Source organism: Pyxicephalus adspersus, chromosome 4 (assembly GCF_032062135.1).
Source record: "Pyxicephalus adspersus chromosome 4, UCB_Pads_2.0, whole genome shotgun sequence".
Lineage (NCBI taxonomy): Eukaryota > Metazoa > Chordata > Amphibia > Anura > Pyxicephalidae > Pyxicephalus > Pyxicephalus adspersus.
Window position 1 is genome coordinate 85,884,132 of NC_092861.1, and position 18,217 is coordinate 85,902,348.

The 18,217-nt window shown below is 37.0% G+C and overlaps 1 protein-coding gene across 3 annotated transcripts in view; it reads left to right on the forward strand.

Moving 5' to 3' along the window:
• Positions 1 to 18,217, forward strand: part of TRMT11 (tRNA methyltransferase 11 homolog) — a 36,944-nt gene that overhangs the window by 7,540 nt on the left and 11,187 nt on the right. For 2 of the 3 annotated variants that reach the window (XM_072408864.1, XM_072408865.1), the window contains 8 exons: positions 1,014 to 1,095; positions 1,175 to 1,267; positions 1,791 to 1,925; positions 3,368 to 3,524; positions 7,902 to 7,982; positions 10,122 to 10,286; positions 11,244 to 11,313; positions 15,357 to 15,488. In XM_072408864.1, the coding sequence (XP_072264965.1) occupies positions 1,014 to 1,095; positions 1,175 to 1,267; positions 1,791 to 1,925; positions 3,368 to 3,524; positions 7,902 to 7,982; positions 10,122 to 10,286; positions 11,244 to 11,313; positions 15,357 to 15,488 (915 nt within the window). Of the gene's footprint in view, positions 1 to 1,013; positions 1,096 to 1,174; positions 1,268 to 1,790; positions 1,926 to 3,367; positions 3,525 to 7,901; positions 7,983 to 10,121; positions 10,287 to 11,243; positions 11,314 to 15,356; positions 15,489 to 18,217 lie in introns of those variants that run through there. The other variant, XM_072408866.1, reaches the window with a different exon arrangement.

An 18,217-nucleotide genomic window follows, 5' to 3' on the forward strand; every position in this document is an offset into this window, starting at 1 on the left:
TGGGCAGCTCTAAAACCAGACTGGAGGGGGTCAAGGAGAGAGTTGGTGCTCAGGTAATCGGTGGGTCTTTTGTAGACAAGGCGCTCAAGAAGTTTGGAGACATATGGGAGAAGGGAGATAGGATGGTAGCTAGAAGTTAAGGAGGGGTCCAGTGAGGGTTTCTTTAGTATGGGGAGGATAATGGCATGTTTAAAAGCTGAGGGGTATATACCAGTTAGAAAGGGAGAGGTTGAATAGTTCGGTTAGGGCAGGGGTCAGGGTGGAGGAATGGGCACGGAGTAGATCAGAGGGAAATGGGTCAAGCGGACAGGTAGTGGAAGGAGATGATGAGAGAAGAGAGGGGACTTTATCCACAGAATCAGCGCTGAGGGAGGCCAGTGATTATTTACAGGTGGAAGAGGAGGGTATGGTTGGAGTGGCTTGGTGGGCAGAGACATCATGTCTGATTTTGACAATTTTATCTCTAAAGTAGGTGGCAATGTCTTGGGCAGGGAAGGATGTTGTGGGGGGAGCAGGTGTGGGGTTTAGGAGGGAGTCAATTGTAGAGAAGAGGTTACGTGGGTTGGAAGCTTGAGAGGAAATGACTGGAGAAATAATTTTGCTTGGTGACTGTGAGCTTGGGTATGATGATGTAATGACTTCAGCACTTAACAAGTGATATACTTGGAACAAGCATGATGGTCTGTAAAACTAAAGAATAGTCAGGTGTTATTTGTATGTGCTTTTTGGGTCAGAATGATAGCTGGGTCGTACAATTTTCAGAAGGAGAGGCCAGCAGAGCTATTTTTTTGGGTGGGGAGGTGGTGGAGCTGAAAAAATATTTCCCCCTGGCTGCAGCATGCTATTTAGAGCTCAGGGACCGACTTTGAATAAAAAGTATAGCTTTAATAAAAATATATTTCTGCTGGACATGTCCGACTCATTCACTCATATAGACTTGCAAAGTTGTTGAAAGGTCTTTTTCAGTTAATACATTAGGATCAGTAAACAAAGTATTTGTTTCACCCTTTTAGATCTTTGTTTGAGTTGTGGGGTCATGGTAAAAATTTGGCAGAACTCCAGCAGTCTGTCCAGAGCTACCCATTGGAAAGGATGGTAAGAAAACATTAAGATGAGATATACTTATCTGAATTTCCACTGGTGTTCTTTTAGTAAGTGTTACAATTTTATTTAGGCACCTTATCTCCAGCCTAACTCAACGTACAAAATCAGCATTCACAGCTTCAACAAGACTTTAACACAGAAAGAAAAGCTTGTGAAGATTGATGTAAGTAACGTTCCTTTTTTTCTAACATACAAGGTAGTTGTATCAATTAAATACGATTCATTTAAATGTCATGTATAAGAAGAATCTGAGAGCTGTTCTGCAGCTTTACGTGTTCTTGCTATGATCCTATGACTAGACATGTAGAAGAATGAAGGTGCAGGTAGACCAGACCTAGTAGACTATGGGACATTTAAATGTAAATTACACAGTATTCCTTAATTTGTTGCACTAATCTCTGGCTTAATGAAATTGTCCCATTATGTTTTAGAGCCACATATTGTACTGTAACATATTGACAGAAATGTCTTGTTTGGTGAGCAGATGTTAGAAGATATATGTGTTCAAAATCAGAGGAAACCCAAGATTTCTGTTTGAGTTTGTGCGTAGAATGTTACCATCAGGTCTGCTGCAATAAGTTATAATTACACTTTACATTTTTAGTCCATCACCTAAATTTCCCTGTGTATTAAATATGGAACAACTAAATACATCTAACAAATATTCTCACATGATATGAAAACAGGCAATGGAATTCATCCCATTTAAAGGAAGAGTGAGTTTACAGAATGCCGAACATATATTTTATTTGTTGGAGGATTATGGTCCAGACCCAAACACTGCACCTGATTTACCACTACACATCTACTTTGGCCGGTGGGTGAGTACTATACAGTATATTTAACCATTCAGTTTGTTACTACCTACATTTGACTGCATCTCTTATTTAAAATTACTAATTGCATATTCTAGTGTGGATGGTTTTGAAGTATGCATGATTAGAGATGATGTCAGAGTAAGTATTGAATTTTACTTTACAAGCACAGGCATGCAGGTTAGATGATCGAGAGTGAATGGGAGCGCAAAGCCTCCGGGGATACCTACGTCACGCATCCCGGGGGGCTCTTGAGTGTTCCTTCTGCGCATACCTAAGATGCTCTTTCGTCAAAAGGAAAAAATATTGCCTATCTCAGGCATGCGCAATGAGATCCGTAAGCTTTTTCCCATCTACGTCACACGATCTCGTGCCTGTGTCCATTGACATAGGAAGAAGAACCCAGAAAAAGAGGAGAAGGTGGGGGGCGCCTGGCGCGCCAGCCTGTAGTCGGATGGACGCGGGACCTATTGGAAGAGACCTCCGGACCGATCGACTGCTCTGCGGGATTAAAGGTAAGTGTATTTTTTTTTGTTTTGGGTGAGTTTTGAGTTTACTTCCTCTTTAACTAACTCAACCTACCTTCCCCCTCTACTTTTATGTTCTAAGCAAGATCAGAAGAATCACAGTCTAGCTTTTCTTTACATTTCCTCACTGTAAGTCCTTCTTTTCTACCCACACATGTGCAGTTCTACCCCATTGACACCTCAATGGGCTGTTTTCTGATGTCGAGGAGTCCAATAGAAGTCAGTTGTGCATAGGAGTAGGATCTATAGCAGGAGAATGTAGACAAACTTTGGACACGCTGGGCACACACACTTTGTACCTTGGTAGTTATGGAACTGTGGAAAAACAGGGTGAGTTTGGTTAGACTATTGAAAGGTGGAGTTAAAGGAACATTGTGAACCTTTAAAATCTTGTGTTATGGTTCATTGTTGTGTTCCTGAATGAAAAATCTTAGGAAAAAACAAAACAAAAATCAGTTGATCTTTGCATTGTGATTTTGATGATATTACATTCTGAAAATGTAATATCTGCTAAAAAGAACATTACAAAACTAACTTATAAATTTTTTAAGGAGTACAAAATATTTGTAAATATTTTTTGGGAACAGCTCAAAGTTTAAATAGCAATAAACAGAATTTATTGTAGGTTTATTTATTTGGGATAAAGAGGGTAGAGTTGTTCTAAAAAAAGTTCTGGTAAAAAAATCAAATATCGCGTATGAATATTATGTTGTTGCCTTAACACTTGATGTAAAAAGCCCTAGGTTTGCAGAGCTCAGTAGATAAGTCTAAAATTGATTAACACTAGTGAATATTTCAGTAAGTTAGCCTTAATGGAAAAGCTGTAAGCGCCAAAAAGGAACACTCTGCACATTTTTAGAACCCAGTAGCCATTACAAATACATATTGTATCATATTAATAATTCTAAGCACTGGTTTAAGATTGCAGATGGACAGAGGGAACTGATCAATTCTTACAGCGTAAAAAAACGGCACTTTATTGGAAACACAAGTATGGATGCTGGACTGTCCTTCATCATGGCAAACCATGCAAGAGTTAAGCCTAATGATTTAGTGTTTGATCCATTTGTTGGCACCGGTGAGTAAACCCTCCAATTTACTAAATGTAATATTTTTAATTGATAATAAACATTTCCAACTAAGCAAAGCAAGATGATTTCCTTGTCTTTGGTCCTGCTTATTCTGGAACTAATGGAATTTACATTATCCTTAAGATCGCTATGTTCATAGTGCAGCCAAAAATATGTTTAAGTTCTTTGAAGTGGTGGTTATTTCATTATACAGCCCCCAGCAGTTCACCAGCTCCTGACATGGGATAAAAAACACATTTATATTGCACAGGTGACCACATTTCTCTAAATGCAGAGAACATTTTAAAAGTGAACATTCCATCTGATATATTGAAAACCATCCAGTGAAGCCAGTTATACTGTCACTGTATTGAAAACAAACAGATGGCTATTTCTTTCCACGCAATAGAAGTATCATTATGAATTCCCTTTCTTTGCAGGGCTTGAATGTTCATATTTCCAGTGAAGTATTTAAATAGTTGTCAGGCATCTGGCTGGATATGGAGACATGGGTGGGCTGGTAGAGGTAAAACTCCAGTCTGTAAGCAATTCAAAGTGAGGAATAGATTAGTTTATTGTGCTTAGTCCTGAAAAGTTGGTAAGTCACTGGTATGACATACTGGAACATTACGTCTAGGCTTCCTGACATCACAGGAGAGATGGCAGAACTGAAGAGTCTCTGTGGGTTTGAACTATCCAGTCTCTTGGAGGATGGCTCTTCTGAAATTGCACTCTGGTAAAGATCACATTCATGGTTAATGCTGCAGTGCTGCTAACATCTGCTTTTTTATTTGCAAATAGGCAACCTGGAAGGGTTCCTTATACCAGGGGGGGTTGAATTTGCCTAATAAATGTAATTCTCTGCCTTTCTGTTTGGCTGAATGTTTCTACTGTTAGGTTGTTTAATTTATAGTAAGTTGCTCCTTTAGGTTTATTTACTTCTAAATGGATGCAATAGCTAAACATTTACCAGGGGAGGATAAATATAGACCCTCTCATTTAGTAATTTAGTTTGGAAACAAACAGCTTTTTTGTTAGAAAAGTAGCAGGTATGGATTACATTTTTAAAATATACACTGATCATCCAAGGAGATTGTTTGCACTTTCAATATAGTGGAGTTACATTTAAAGCTGCTAACCTCTAGACTAGTGTTCTGTAAAGGTTGCTAGGAGTTTCTTGAGCAATGAGCAACTTTTTGGCTATCTGTAAAGGTGACATTCTTCCCAATAGCCAGCAATGTAAGAGGCATTCTTCCTACCGACCACCATGCTAATATTCTGTGATCTGTGGATACAGTAATCGTAGAAGTGGTTCCCTAGGCTGTAATTTTCCTTCTAAATTGTATTTAATGAAATAATTAAATGAAACGCCTTTACTAGCTGCTTGCTTATTCTAGATCATTGACTCATAAAGCCATTGGTTCATCGTGACAAGCGGAAATATTTTTTACATTTTTTTTTTTGACTTACTTTGTTTCCCCTCTATTAAGTGTAGTAGATTGATCTTTTTCAGAGAATTTGGGTCATCTTGCTTAGCGATGAGGAAGGTTGGGTGTTAGAGCTAAGTATACAGTGAAAATAGCATTATTGACAAAGAAACATTATAATGTCTAGTCAGTTCTGGGATTGATTCACAGCCATCCTGGCTACCTCATTTTGGGCCATTTCAGATACTTACTCACTTGCAGCATTCTGCCGTGAGCTCAATTGCAGCCCCAATCCAGCCCAAATTTTTTTTTTTTTGCATACTGCTGTAGCAGATTGTAGCATGGTTCCCCATTCAACAACAATGTACCTTTGGCTACCTAAATGCATTTTATGTATAATATGTCTTTATTGGGTTTTAAAAGGAAATTTTCATCAACAAACATTAAAATAAGTTCAAAAACCAATAAAACAATTATACGATACATGGAAGTATAAAATGAGTGGGGAGGGAAACAACAATGAGCTTCAAAATAATGTATACCTCTCATACACAAATTAAAAATAAAGCAGTTTAATTGAAAGGGGAGGGAAAATTGAAGAGAGATGGGAAAGAGAAGATGGAAAAACAGAAGAGGTGGGGGGGGGGGGGGAGAGGAATGAAGAAAGATAAGAAAATAGGATGAAGAGGAAGGAATAGAAGAGAATAGAGAAGAAAGAGAGAGGAGATAGGACATATATCACAAATCAGTAGCATAGCATTTAAAATATTAGCATATATTCTAATATTACCCACCAGTAGTTCCATTAGATTGTTACACCAAAATTCAGTGGAAGGATCCTTACCATCTAGGGAAGTTAAACAACTTATAGGCTGTATCAATCAAGATAAAGCTTCATATCGATGGATGCCCGAAATAGTTCCCATATATCCCAAGACCCTGAATGCATTTTATAATTTGCGACAGCTGTGTGCAAATGTGGTTGCCTGTGATGCAGTTTGCCTCTCTTGGCTGAACAGCAGCAGTTTCTATTACGTTTGGCAGTGGCAAACCTCATATTTTTACACTGCAGCTCTGAAGTTTTTTATTTAACAGCTAAATCACTTTCTTAAACAATGAAAGAACAATAGCATGCTGATGGGCTTATCCTCTCAGGCTGTCATGTTCTCTGTCAGCCTTCGTACATGCTGCATACCTTTGCTTGTCTTAATTCCACCACATAGTGAATTAGAAGAGACAAATATCAAGAAATGTTTACACTAGCTGCTAGCTTGCAGAATTAAAATCTGATTTAATGAATAAGTGATTGAAATTTTTGGTGTTTTTTCCCTTAAGCAAACTGATTATAAAACTGTTAATTGCGATTATCTTTAATGTATGCTTTATCTTATGAAGATAACACTTACGATAACTGCTAGAAGGCAAGAAGACAAGAGCATTTTTTGTTCTGTTTGAACAGTTTTATATTTTACTTCTGACTGACCACTAGAGGACAGTATTGTATAATGTGAGACAAATTTTGTGTTTCAATGTTTCTCCATAAAGTCGCAGCATATATATTAGTGTAACCTTATTAATCAGTTCTGCTTTAACCATTGTGCATTGAGTATATAATAAATACCATTAAAAGGCCACACTTTGTTTAGGAAGACTTTGTTTCAAATGCTGGACTATATAAGTTACAAATATATGCCTTATATGCGTTTTCCCTTATATGCATTTTCATTTGAAATGTTTTTTTATTTTTAATTGTTATGGTTAACAATGGTAATAATTAAAGTTTTAAAACTGTATTTATTCACAATCTTTGTAAAGTCTCACATGATCAGTTCCGTGTGAGTAAAATAATGTTGGATAAGTTTACACTTATTTTCTGTCGATCTTTCAGATGCACCTCTCATCAGTTCATTATATCCTTTTTATTTCCTTTAACAGAAATATAGATGTAAACATATTTGTCAGCGCCTATGTTGTTCTGTATTAATCACAAAGACATAAAATGTTATGAGTATATCTGGGTGGGCCTCACTTTTCTATGACTGAAGTGTTGGCAGCAGATGACTAACATCTCGAGAAGAAGCGAAAAGATTAAAAGTTGTGACTGTTTAGTTGCACTTCAGGTTTCTCAAATATTTAACAGTTTTCCTGTTTGTTATTACTGTTTATATATTTAAGTCATTTAATCCAAATTTTTTATATAAATGTTATGGTATGATGAATATCTAAAACCGAAAGAAAGAAAAGTATTTGTACTGCCCACAGCAACAAGCTGGTTCATGGGTTCATTTTTTAGCATTTTGACAAGAAATGACAGTGGGAAACTAAATGTTTGCTATTGACACTACAGACCAAATCTTTCTACTATTTATAATACCTAGGCTTCAACAGACCTCATTAATCAAAATGTCTGAAGAGAACATTGTTCCAGGCAACCTCAGAGGAAACTTAAAATGGTGTTTTAGTTTCCCTCATAGTCAAAATGCATGCAGATACAATCGCTTATTTTATAGGTCACTTATTTGTGAATTAATCCTTTGCTTCTTTTTAGGTTCAGCCCTTTAAAAAATTGTGATAAAAAATCTTGCTCATCTATTTTCTCTATAGCAAAATATTAAAAATGTTTTAAAACTGAGATAAAAATGTATAGCACACTTTGGTATACCTGTGGTATTTAAGACAAAGGGATGTCAGCAAGTGACATATATCTATACTAACAGCTGTTGGTGCTGTGAATAAATGGGAGATGTTCTCACTTACGGCCCTTCAACATAACAAAGCTGCAGGAAAGACCCTGGGTAGAGGCTTTTTTTTTTGTCATAGTTCTTTGAAGTCCCATTTAATGCTTTATACTACACACAGGTGTGTTTTGTATATACTAATACAGTTGTCCACCACATTTGCTGCAGTTTTATAAAATCAGTTATGGCAATGTAAAGTATGGATTGTTTTTCTTTCCAGGTGGTCTTTTGTTACCCTGTGCACACTTTGGTGCTTACGTGTGTGGAACTGAAATTGATTATAACACAGCTCATGGTCGAGGTGAGTGATTACTTTGTGTTCAAAGCTAAGCCAAAAAATAGAAAAAGTGTAAGCAAGGTTTTTGAATTTTTATAATCTGTGTATATGTAGACCAAGCATAATGATAAGCAATTAGACATTACAACTGTCTGAAAACTCAGTTATCAGTATTTTATAGGGCTAAAAAGAAGTGCATATTGGTAAATGTACATGTACGTAATGTTGCATATAGTAAATCACGTTTCAGGCCATGAGCAGCTTGCAGTCATTCAGGTATTCCAAAATATCGGTTACATTAGAAAATTCTGCCATAAATCGAAGTCACTGCCCACTGGATTAGTTGTTATTATCAATTTGTTTTGTCTGATAAGTTTTTCTTTATATTTCTCGGTAGTGACAGTCACTTTAATGTCTTAACTCTTAAAAAAGAAATTCCTTGTGTTGGGGCTACCCTTGGGTCACCCCTCTGATATCATTTACAATGCAGCATCCACGGTCTTGCATTGTAAGTGAAGATGCCTAGGGCCTGTCCACAAATAAGAGAAGAGGCGCATGGCAGTTGCCAAGGCAGTGAGGAATGAGGTAAGCAAGTCCTTTTCATGTATCCAGGGCAAGAAAACAAGCATTTAACCCTTTGCTTGTGGAGGTAGCCCCAGTGTAAGATTTTTTTTTATTGCGTGAATCTGCAAAAAGATTTGCTCTTATAGAGAGCATTAATACATGTTAATTGTTTCAAAGTAGTTCCCTGAAATATTTACCCTGTTTCCGTAGTGTGAGATATAACACCTCAGGAAACCTGGAGTGGGAACTATTGATTCCGTGCTGTTCTACTTGCTGGAGATTCTTCCATGAGGAACCAAAGCCCCCATTCTATTACCAAGATGGTTCTCTTTACAACACTCTGGTTTACACCTACATCACAAGAAAAAAAAAAAAAAAAAAGAACATACTCTATAACTATAGTAGGAACATTAGTTTGCTTCTCTAAGGGAGACAGCGGATACTTGTGATTAATTCTTTACCTTCTGGTTTCCTTTTTTGGGAAAAGTTTCCAGAATTCAGTTTCTTAACGGTTACACAGATCTAAACAGGAGTTTTACAAAGGGTTTGGCCGAGGTTATTCCCAAATTTGGTGCTTCTTATACTAAGCTGCTAAATATAAAGGACTTGAACACTTTGCCATTAAAGACCTTGAGTTTTCTCATTGCTGTACTCAATTTAGGATGGGTTAACTTGATCTTTGAATCACAGCAAATTGACAGATTAGGGAAATACAAATTTGTTTAGGCAACTTGCCATACTCCAGAATCTGAAATTGACACATGTTCCAATCTATGGTGAATCTCACAGTTCATGAATCCCATTTACTGGGTTTTATGATTATTTTAGTTTTTTACAGATTACGTAGATAAGAAGACACATATTTAGGAGGATTTAGAAATCATAGGTTGCTTTGAAAGTATCTGATTCATCTCATTCAGCTGCTTTACAATGATTTACAGATTTATTTGCTCTTCTATCCACCTAATCTAGCAGTCTGTTTTTGTTAAAATATAATCATAGCTCTTTTAGCTTGCTGTGATACTGAAATGTACTTATTGAAGTGTCTGTATAATCCAGAGAACATGATCCTTTCAAGTTCAGTAGTAGTGTTTGAATGCTGCAGAATGTGAAGCTATGTCTTCACACAGAGTTTTGTAATTGAGACAATTACCAACTTTAACCACTGCTGACATATTTTTGCTCCTTTACTGTTCACGGCTTCTATATATGATGCTGATTTGAGGAGTTAGGTTTATGATTCCTGATGAGGCCAACAGTTAAATAATCACTTTTACTGTTTGTTTAATGTATGGAAAAAAAATCTTTGCGGTGCAATTTTCGGTCCTGAGTGTTTGTCATGAACCATACACAGTAATTATTACCAGAAACATAGGAAAGCTTGCTGGAAACATTTATTGCATTAAGGCATCTAAGAGCATGGTTGCATGTTTCACCCTATACTGGTAATAACAGAAGATTGTAATTTGGTACAACTGGTCATGGAAAACAGGTTGTTTTATGTCTATTATTCAGTTTTACTCTTGGGCATTTTCATTAAGTATTTGATTATTTGGTACTTTTTCTTGAACTTCATGGTAATATCCATGTTTTCACCAGGTAAAGCTAGCAGAATGAACCAGAAGTGGCGTGGGCCCGATGAGAACATTAGGGCTAACCTACGGCAGTATGGATTAGAGAAATACTACATTGACATCCTAGTATCTGATGCATCCAAGCCAATATGGAGAAAGGGACCATTATTTGATGCCATCATAACAGACCGTAAGTCAGCAAAAAAAGTCAGAAGAAACATATTGATTAGTATGAAAAGTTAGGACGGAAAAGTGACACCTGGGTACATTTACAAAAAAATTCAGAGTAACTTCAGTCTTTTTAATGTTCTCTTTCTGATCTTTTAAAACATCTTTGAATTCTAGAGTTATCATCTTTTTATATTATATAAGCCAGCAACAAAATGTTCTTGGATACTGCAGGGATCTTGGGATACTGCAGCAGAAGGTTAAATCATTTTATTTTCTTGCCATCTGTGTCTTTTTGGGGAGACTACCCCTTCAATTTTTATCTTGACCTGGGCAATTAGTGTTAGAGAATCCTCCTAGTGGAGGTGCAGACTGCAATAAAAACTTGGTCATGGTTTTGACCCCTCACTTCTATGTCCAAATCAAAGAAAAAAAAGTTCACTTGAACTTTTGTAGAATGTTGGCCAACTTTTGGCGTTAAAAATAGTCACCAAGAATACAGTTTGTATGACTGAGTAATGGCTAATATTTTTATGAGAACTAAAAAGGTGTTGGTAAGTTAAGCACCTGGCCATGTGTTCTCACTGAACAATATAGATTCCAGTTATATGTAGAACAGTATAAATGAGTCTTGTGCACACCTGTTATGAGCCAATCCGTGGATGACGTGTTTATCTGATGAAGTCACAAATATTAAATGTATTAAATGGTGCTGGTGGGAGATATAATTTGGATATGTCTGTATAACAGCTGGGGTTGTTCACTATTTGAAAAGCCTGTCTCTGGTGGGGGCTGATGTCTGGCCTAAGCATGACCTTGACTTCAAATGCTGACAGAAAATCAAAGGCCACAACTGCATTCCAATAGGAGAAAATCTGAGCTGTAGGGTCTGACAGAAATCAAGATCGAGCTGAGTTTTGTAAATAAACCTCCTACATGCTATTGGCACAATAATCATAATTCTTTTTCCATGTGTTAGCTCCTTATGGCATTCGAGAGTCTACAAGAAAAACCGGCACACAGAAGGAAATCATAAAGACGGAACAGTAGTAAGTTCCCTTATTTACCATGACTGATGAGCAGGTTCCTTTCACTATGTTTGTGTAGTCTACAAGTGGAGATAGGCTTAGTGTGATATTATCTCTGTGTAGTTATATGTTCTGCTTTGAATTTAAACCAGCTTTGCCTTTGAGTGTAAGGGAGAGCAGTTAAGTCCTCTATTATATAAATAGCATTTCTTGTCAGTATCTTTTTCTAATGCAAGCGCAGGCACCTAAATCTATCTGTTGAATGTTAGAGTAGAGTAAAAATCATTTGGTATGTTCTCATGTAAAACTACCCACACCTTCCTAAAATGGACAAGGATTTGCAACTGCAGTTTCAGTAAAAGGTGATATATTTTGATTTACATGCAAAGTGCTTTTGTAATTGCTGTAACTATTATGTACTACTTAATAAAGAAACTTTTATGCAGTTTCACAGGGTAGAACAATTGCTATAGCATGTTACCAATACTGACTACATTTCCGAGACAGTTGTTAATTTGCTAAACTTCTGTTTTCTATGCATTGGCAGTGTCCATTCTTCAGTTTCAAAAATTGTAATAACATTTTTAAAGGAAATAACAATAAGCAATATCAAAATGAATATACATACCTAGATTAAACATAAAAAAGATATGAACAGTGATCACCCATATAGTGACAATATTAATATTGAGGGGTGCACAAAACATAATACATTAAAACAGCCTTTTTAACCTGGTGGGAACCCTTAACCCCCCTAGCCTTCTAATTCTGTGAGTTTTTTGATGCCAAAAGTGATCCTATTTTTTTTTTTTATAGGATCGAAATTTAGCATAGAAATTTTTGTTTATATTGTGGGCCTGTAATTCTTAGGATTAACTCCCAGGTATATTAATTATATTTATTTATTATATTATAATCATAAATTATAATATAATACATAATTATAAATCATTATTATAAAAAAATAATGAAATATTAGACTACAACATTGTAATTTATCTAAAAAAAAATTTTTTATCAAACATTTCTCACTGAAACTTTCCAAACAAGGGTGCAATATTATTGATAAAAATATAAATTAAATGCAGATTTTAGAAGAAAAAAAAAAATATTTACATTTTTAGTAGACATCCCAGGTGTGGTAGATTTTGAAGCAGGGTGCTGCACAAAGCCCAACATCACAGTCAGGACAGTAGAACCTGGTTTCCTTGCGTTTCTTCCTTCCTCTGTCATGGGTCTTTGAGCAGCAAACCACGCACATCCTTGTAGGTGCCGCCTTTTTCTGGGTTGGTGGGATGTATTCAGTGAAGTGATGAATGGTCTGGCGTTCTGGGTTGACAACGGTGGAAGCACGACGTCCAGGTCTATTCATAGCCACTGATGATGTTTGGTGGTTCTTGACTATGGATTCGGAAATTTGCAGAATGAAGTCTGAATTATTCACAGGCCTCTGGCTATTTTTTTTGTACAGAACGTAGGCATTCCATAGGCACTGCTCAACAAGATGCCTGAAAATCTTCTTGTAGTACTTCCTTTGCTGTTTCCTCATCGCTGGGAAGAATGTCATGGCTTGGTCAGCTCTGTCGACACCTCCCATGGTGTTGATGTAGTCAATCACCACCTGTGGCTTCATCACTTTTTGTGTGTACCAGAACGGTGGAGGCATCATGGACAGTACTCATCAGGCACACATCTTTCTTGTCACGCCATCTCAGGGCCATCATCTTTCCTTTCTGCCAGGCAACAATTTCTCCTGTCTTCAGCTTCCCTTTTGCAAACAGTGCTGGCAGGTTGCGCCGGTTAGCCCTAACTGTTCCATAGGCATCTGTTCTGTGTGGCAGAAAGAACTCATAAAGCTCAGGAGAGGTGTAGAAATTGTCAGTTATGACACAATCCCTGAATGGCCCTGACCTAGCAATGGCTCAATGAGGGATAGCACTGAAGATGTTTCCAATCCATAATGGCTGTATCTGGGGTTGAACTGTGTCCCTTTTCCAGTGTACAGTACTGTATTCCAGATGTAGCCGGATGAGGATTTGCACAGCATATAGGTCTTCACACCAAATCGTGCTCTCTTTGACGCAATGTACTGCATCCAGCTGAGTCTCCCCTTGTAAGCCATTAGACTTTCGTCAATGCTGACATCTATTTCTGGCACATAGGTTTGCTGGAAATTTTGTAGAATCATCTGAGACACTTCCCAAATTTTCTTGAGTTTTGGTGCAGGATGTGTAGTCTCATCAAATTCTTCATTGTTTGCGAAGTACAGATACTTCGTGATGAGGGAAAAGCGGTATTCTGGCTTGACTGTGCCAAAGAATGGAGTGGCAATCATTTTGTTCTTGGACCAGAACCACTTCTGCACGGGTTTGCCCACAACTCCCTGCAGGATCACCAAGCCCAAAAACACCTCAGGTGTGGAGCACCTTGTTGTCCAGTGTACCTGCATAAAACAAAATAAAAAAATGTATTTTATGATTCTTATGTTATATAGTGTGAAGGTTGCAAGTAATATGTTAGCAAACACAGAGCAGCACACATTTGCATGAAAAAATTAGCAAAAAGCTTTAAAAAGTTAGCAAACACAAGAGCGGCTTACCTGTTTGTCTCGGCAACAATTTTTTCGATAACTTCATCGGTCAAAAACAACTTCAGGTATGCCAGGGGGTCGTCGCATTCACCCTTAATTTTCATCCCAGGTGCGCCAGTAAATGGAAATCTTGGCGGTGCTGCCTGGTCCACATCAAGGTCAATAGGACACCATGTGCGCACAGCACTGACCTCAGGTTCAGAATCGTCGCTCAGTTGACTTTCGCTGTCGGATGACAAATTTCCTGGTGAATCACTATTGCTCGATTCCACAAGGGACTCCAGATCGCTATAGCTGCTTTCAAATTCCTCCAAAACAGCGCTTGCGCCAGCAAGATGTCGTTTGGATGCCATGCGGTCTCCAGCAAACAGTCAGGAACAATCAAGGTCAAAGACAAAGTAATGAAATGATACATAAAGGAAGTGATTTATAAGTCATCAAAAGGTCAGATCAAGGTCAGGGCTAATAGTGGGCAAAATGTAAATCAGGGCACTGGGCAATGATGCTTGGTGCACTACAATGTATTTTGATACTTTTATTGTGTGTTTTGGGTGTATTTTACTGTAAAAAAATTTAAAAGCAGATTACATAGTGATCTGCTTTTAAGTTTCCCGCCCCCAGAATCCATCACTCCATCCCAGGCTGATCTCCGGGTGATGCGAGTAGCTGCAGTAGATTCCGGGGGTGATGCCAGCGGAAAATCGCTGCTGGCATCACCCCCGGAATTTACTATTGGTGATCGCATCTGCAGTTAGATGCGATGCTCCATGCAGAAATTCTGCATGGTGCATCCAATCTAACTGCAGATGCATGCAACGGGGTGACGGGGACCCAGGCGCTGTTTAAAAGCAGATTACTCAGTAAAAGCAGACCATTCAGTCCCAATAAATAAGAGATTATCAAGCAAAATTGGGTAAACGTGCAATAGTAACCAACAAAAGCTAGTGTGATAAATCACAGTGCAGGTCCTTCTATCCAAAGCTAGTATCTGCTAATGCAACCACTTTCATTCTGTACTTATACACTGAAGAATTTGGTGTTTTGCAATTACTTAGTTGAGAAATACTTTTTACAGGGAACACAAAGAAAACTTTCTTTTTATCCAAAATATACTTTTAGAAAAATGTTTTATAATAGGGGTTTTGAAGTATCTTGATTGTTTTTATTAGAAATTCATGGAGCTGTCATTCTGTGCATTGTACACAGAGCATGAAGTCATATTAAAGCAGAACTCTAGCCTTATGCCTGCCACCCTTGTATTTTTAGTTTGAAAAAATTATTTGTATATTATTATAATATGTATAGGGTTTAGTTCAACTTTAAATGCAACTAACTGACTTCAAGATCATGTACTTATAAGATGTAAAATTGTTTAAACAATAAATGAAAGTTTTTTTCTCACTTGCCATGCAAACCTGTTTGTGAATGTTAGTGTTATACGGAAGTACTATACAACACTGGTTTTGTCTTTCAGCCCTGAAAGCCATGTTCCTGTTCAATTAAATTATCATCTGAGCGATATCTTTTTGGACCTATTAAACTTTGCAGCTGAATTTCTAGTTGTAGGAGGAAGATTAGTCTATTGGTTACCTGTGTACCGTCCAGAGTAAGTATTTTTTTTGCATTCATTAAAGATATTAGGCAGAGGTACTTTATATTTTTTATTGCAGTGTCCTTCATAAGATAGCAAAGCCTTAATGCAAATTTTCTGTGCTATGAAAAATTTTCAAATACTAATTAAAATACATATAGTTATTTTACTATTAGGAGAAATATTATTTTATGTTGTAAGTTCCAGTATGCAAACAGTGCATTTTTTGCCAATTGTTTGGTAACTTATTTAAGTTACTTTTTTTTTTACAACAAAATTATTTTTGTAACTTCAGTGCCCTGGAGCAGGCAGTACAAGCAATTTTCTAAAACCATCTGAATCTAAGATGGATTTATTATTGGAGGATAATTAACTACTGAAGACCAATAAATATTGGAATTCTTACTTTTTGGTGGATAATGATTGGTACATTAGCTTTTAAACCATAACCAATGCACCTGCTACATTTTTGTTATCTTTTAAGCTGAGCTCCTTAATATGACTTTCACCAAGCAAACCTTAATATGTGCACCATAGGTGAAAAGACAGGCTGTGTTTTAGCGAAAAGTGATAATCATCTCTGTCTGAAAGATAACATCAAACTACAAAGATTATTTGTTTAATCTCACATTGACATCATTGTTGTGTCTGAATTTTTAACATTCTTTTGTTAGTAACCCTTGTGCAGTTTAACAGAGGTTTGTCAGTGCATTGCCATGGACTTCCCAGATATAGCTGGCTTTGCTGTACAGCTTTGGTTACTAACCATATATATTTTACAAAAGGTATAAAAATGCAAATCATATGTTCTGTTTAAAGGCCCAAACTGGTATTTCAGCTAATAAAGGCTCATTTACACCAAAGCCCATCCATGCACACATACCATGCTGAACTTTTTAAATGTGATCTACAATGCACACAGTGTTTTTTTTTTTTTTTTTTTGGATTCTTTTTATTAAATTATGCGCCACCACACCTTGCAATGTTGAAATGCTCTGCACAAAAATATTACATGTTTATTGCCCTTACCTGTAGTGAAAAACTTTAAATGGTATTTAACATCTGGCACAACCTGACACATCATTCATATCATGCTTCATATCAGTGGGTTGGAGCCGGAGATGCAGCAAGTCGTGGTACATTATATCTGTTAAATAGCACATTCCAGATGGAAATGGCTTAATAAATTCTTCACTTTAGGTGTGAGGCAAAGGATATCTGTACTCACCCTATGTCTCTGCTCACCACTGACACAAGGTCAAAAAGAGAAGGGAAAATCCAAATTTTACAGCTGTCACAAGAACAGGATGTTCTTCTAAGGGACAGAAGTCTTAGAGAAGAGAATTTGCCCTCACTTGTAGAATTTTGTCTTAAGGACCTGGAAGCCCATATGATGACAAGGTTTCAACTTTTCATTGGCTTTAGGCTCATATTAGGAGGCATTATGTTAACAGCTTGAGCATCAGATATGCCTGCTCATTTAGTAGCCTATGTGTATGTTGCATGCCTATTTACAGTTATGTCTGCATTTTTTATCTTATTCTTCTTGCAAAGTCCCACAAATGCCTACCATTAAAATCTACATAATGCAGCTTTCTGTGATGGTGTGCAATGATGCTGCACTGCTCCTCCTTTCAGAGCAGTGTGGTCACTCCTGTAGGTTGTCCACTTGCGTTACAATAGATTAAAAAAAGGTTGCTGGGATTAGGCTATTGGCATTATCACTGCTGATCCACAAGCCTGAAGCATGTCAGTTAGCACCTGGCCACACTTAGTCCTGCCCACTGCATTCTGGACTAACATCACTGATTTTGGTAAAAAAAAAAAACTCCTCCAATGTGAGCTGTGGTTTCTGGGGGGGGGGGAGCATGTGAAACACAAAATGAGGATTTGGCTCCGTCAGAAAAGATAATAAAGATGACATTTTTTATTTGCTGTATTCGGCTTGTATATCATACCAAACTTTTTATTTGTACTCTAAAAACATATAGGTAAGAGATGTAGTACTCGCTTAACCACTGTTAAATCATAATTAATTAGAAACATAATAAAACATTCAAGTATAGGTGTAAAAGGATGCTTGTTAATAAAATGGTGATTGAAGGTTCCAAGAATTGTTTTTTTGTTTAGACATATTTTGAATAGTTGTATTCCTCAAAGTCTGTAAACAGAAAACATGCAAAATTTATTTTGGAACTGGCTTGCTTATTAGACCATATTCGAAGCTGTACTTTACCTACTTTTTATTAGGTAGTTTATATTTTCAATGTTATACATAGCTGTAGCTCCATAAGAACTTAAGCAGGGATTTAGTTGTTTTTTGTACATATTTATTTAATTGTAGAGTCCTTGTCATCACACAGGGATCTCCATAGTTGGTGCTGAAAGCAATTGTAAATGGCCTCACATTACATATAGTGCTGTGCCAAACACCTTGCAATTCAGTAGCTCCAGAGAACCACTAACTCTCCTTTAAAAAACTCATCTACCTGGAGCACAGACAACAAGAGCATAATCTTCTCAGTACATAGTGACATTTACGGAACATAGATTAATTAAACGTATACATGTTCCTTTAATTTTAAACCTGGCAATAGTTTCATTATTTTCCATGAACTTCACCCTGTGACAAGCTGCCATATTTTGAAACCAAGCACTCATTTTCAACAGCTTTTAGAAGTTAATATTGTTTGACAAGTTTTGGATAAAGGGATTAGGTGCTTGTTCTGGTTTATTGCTGAGAC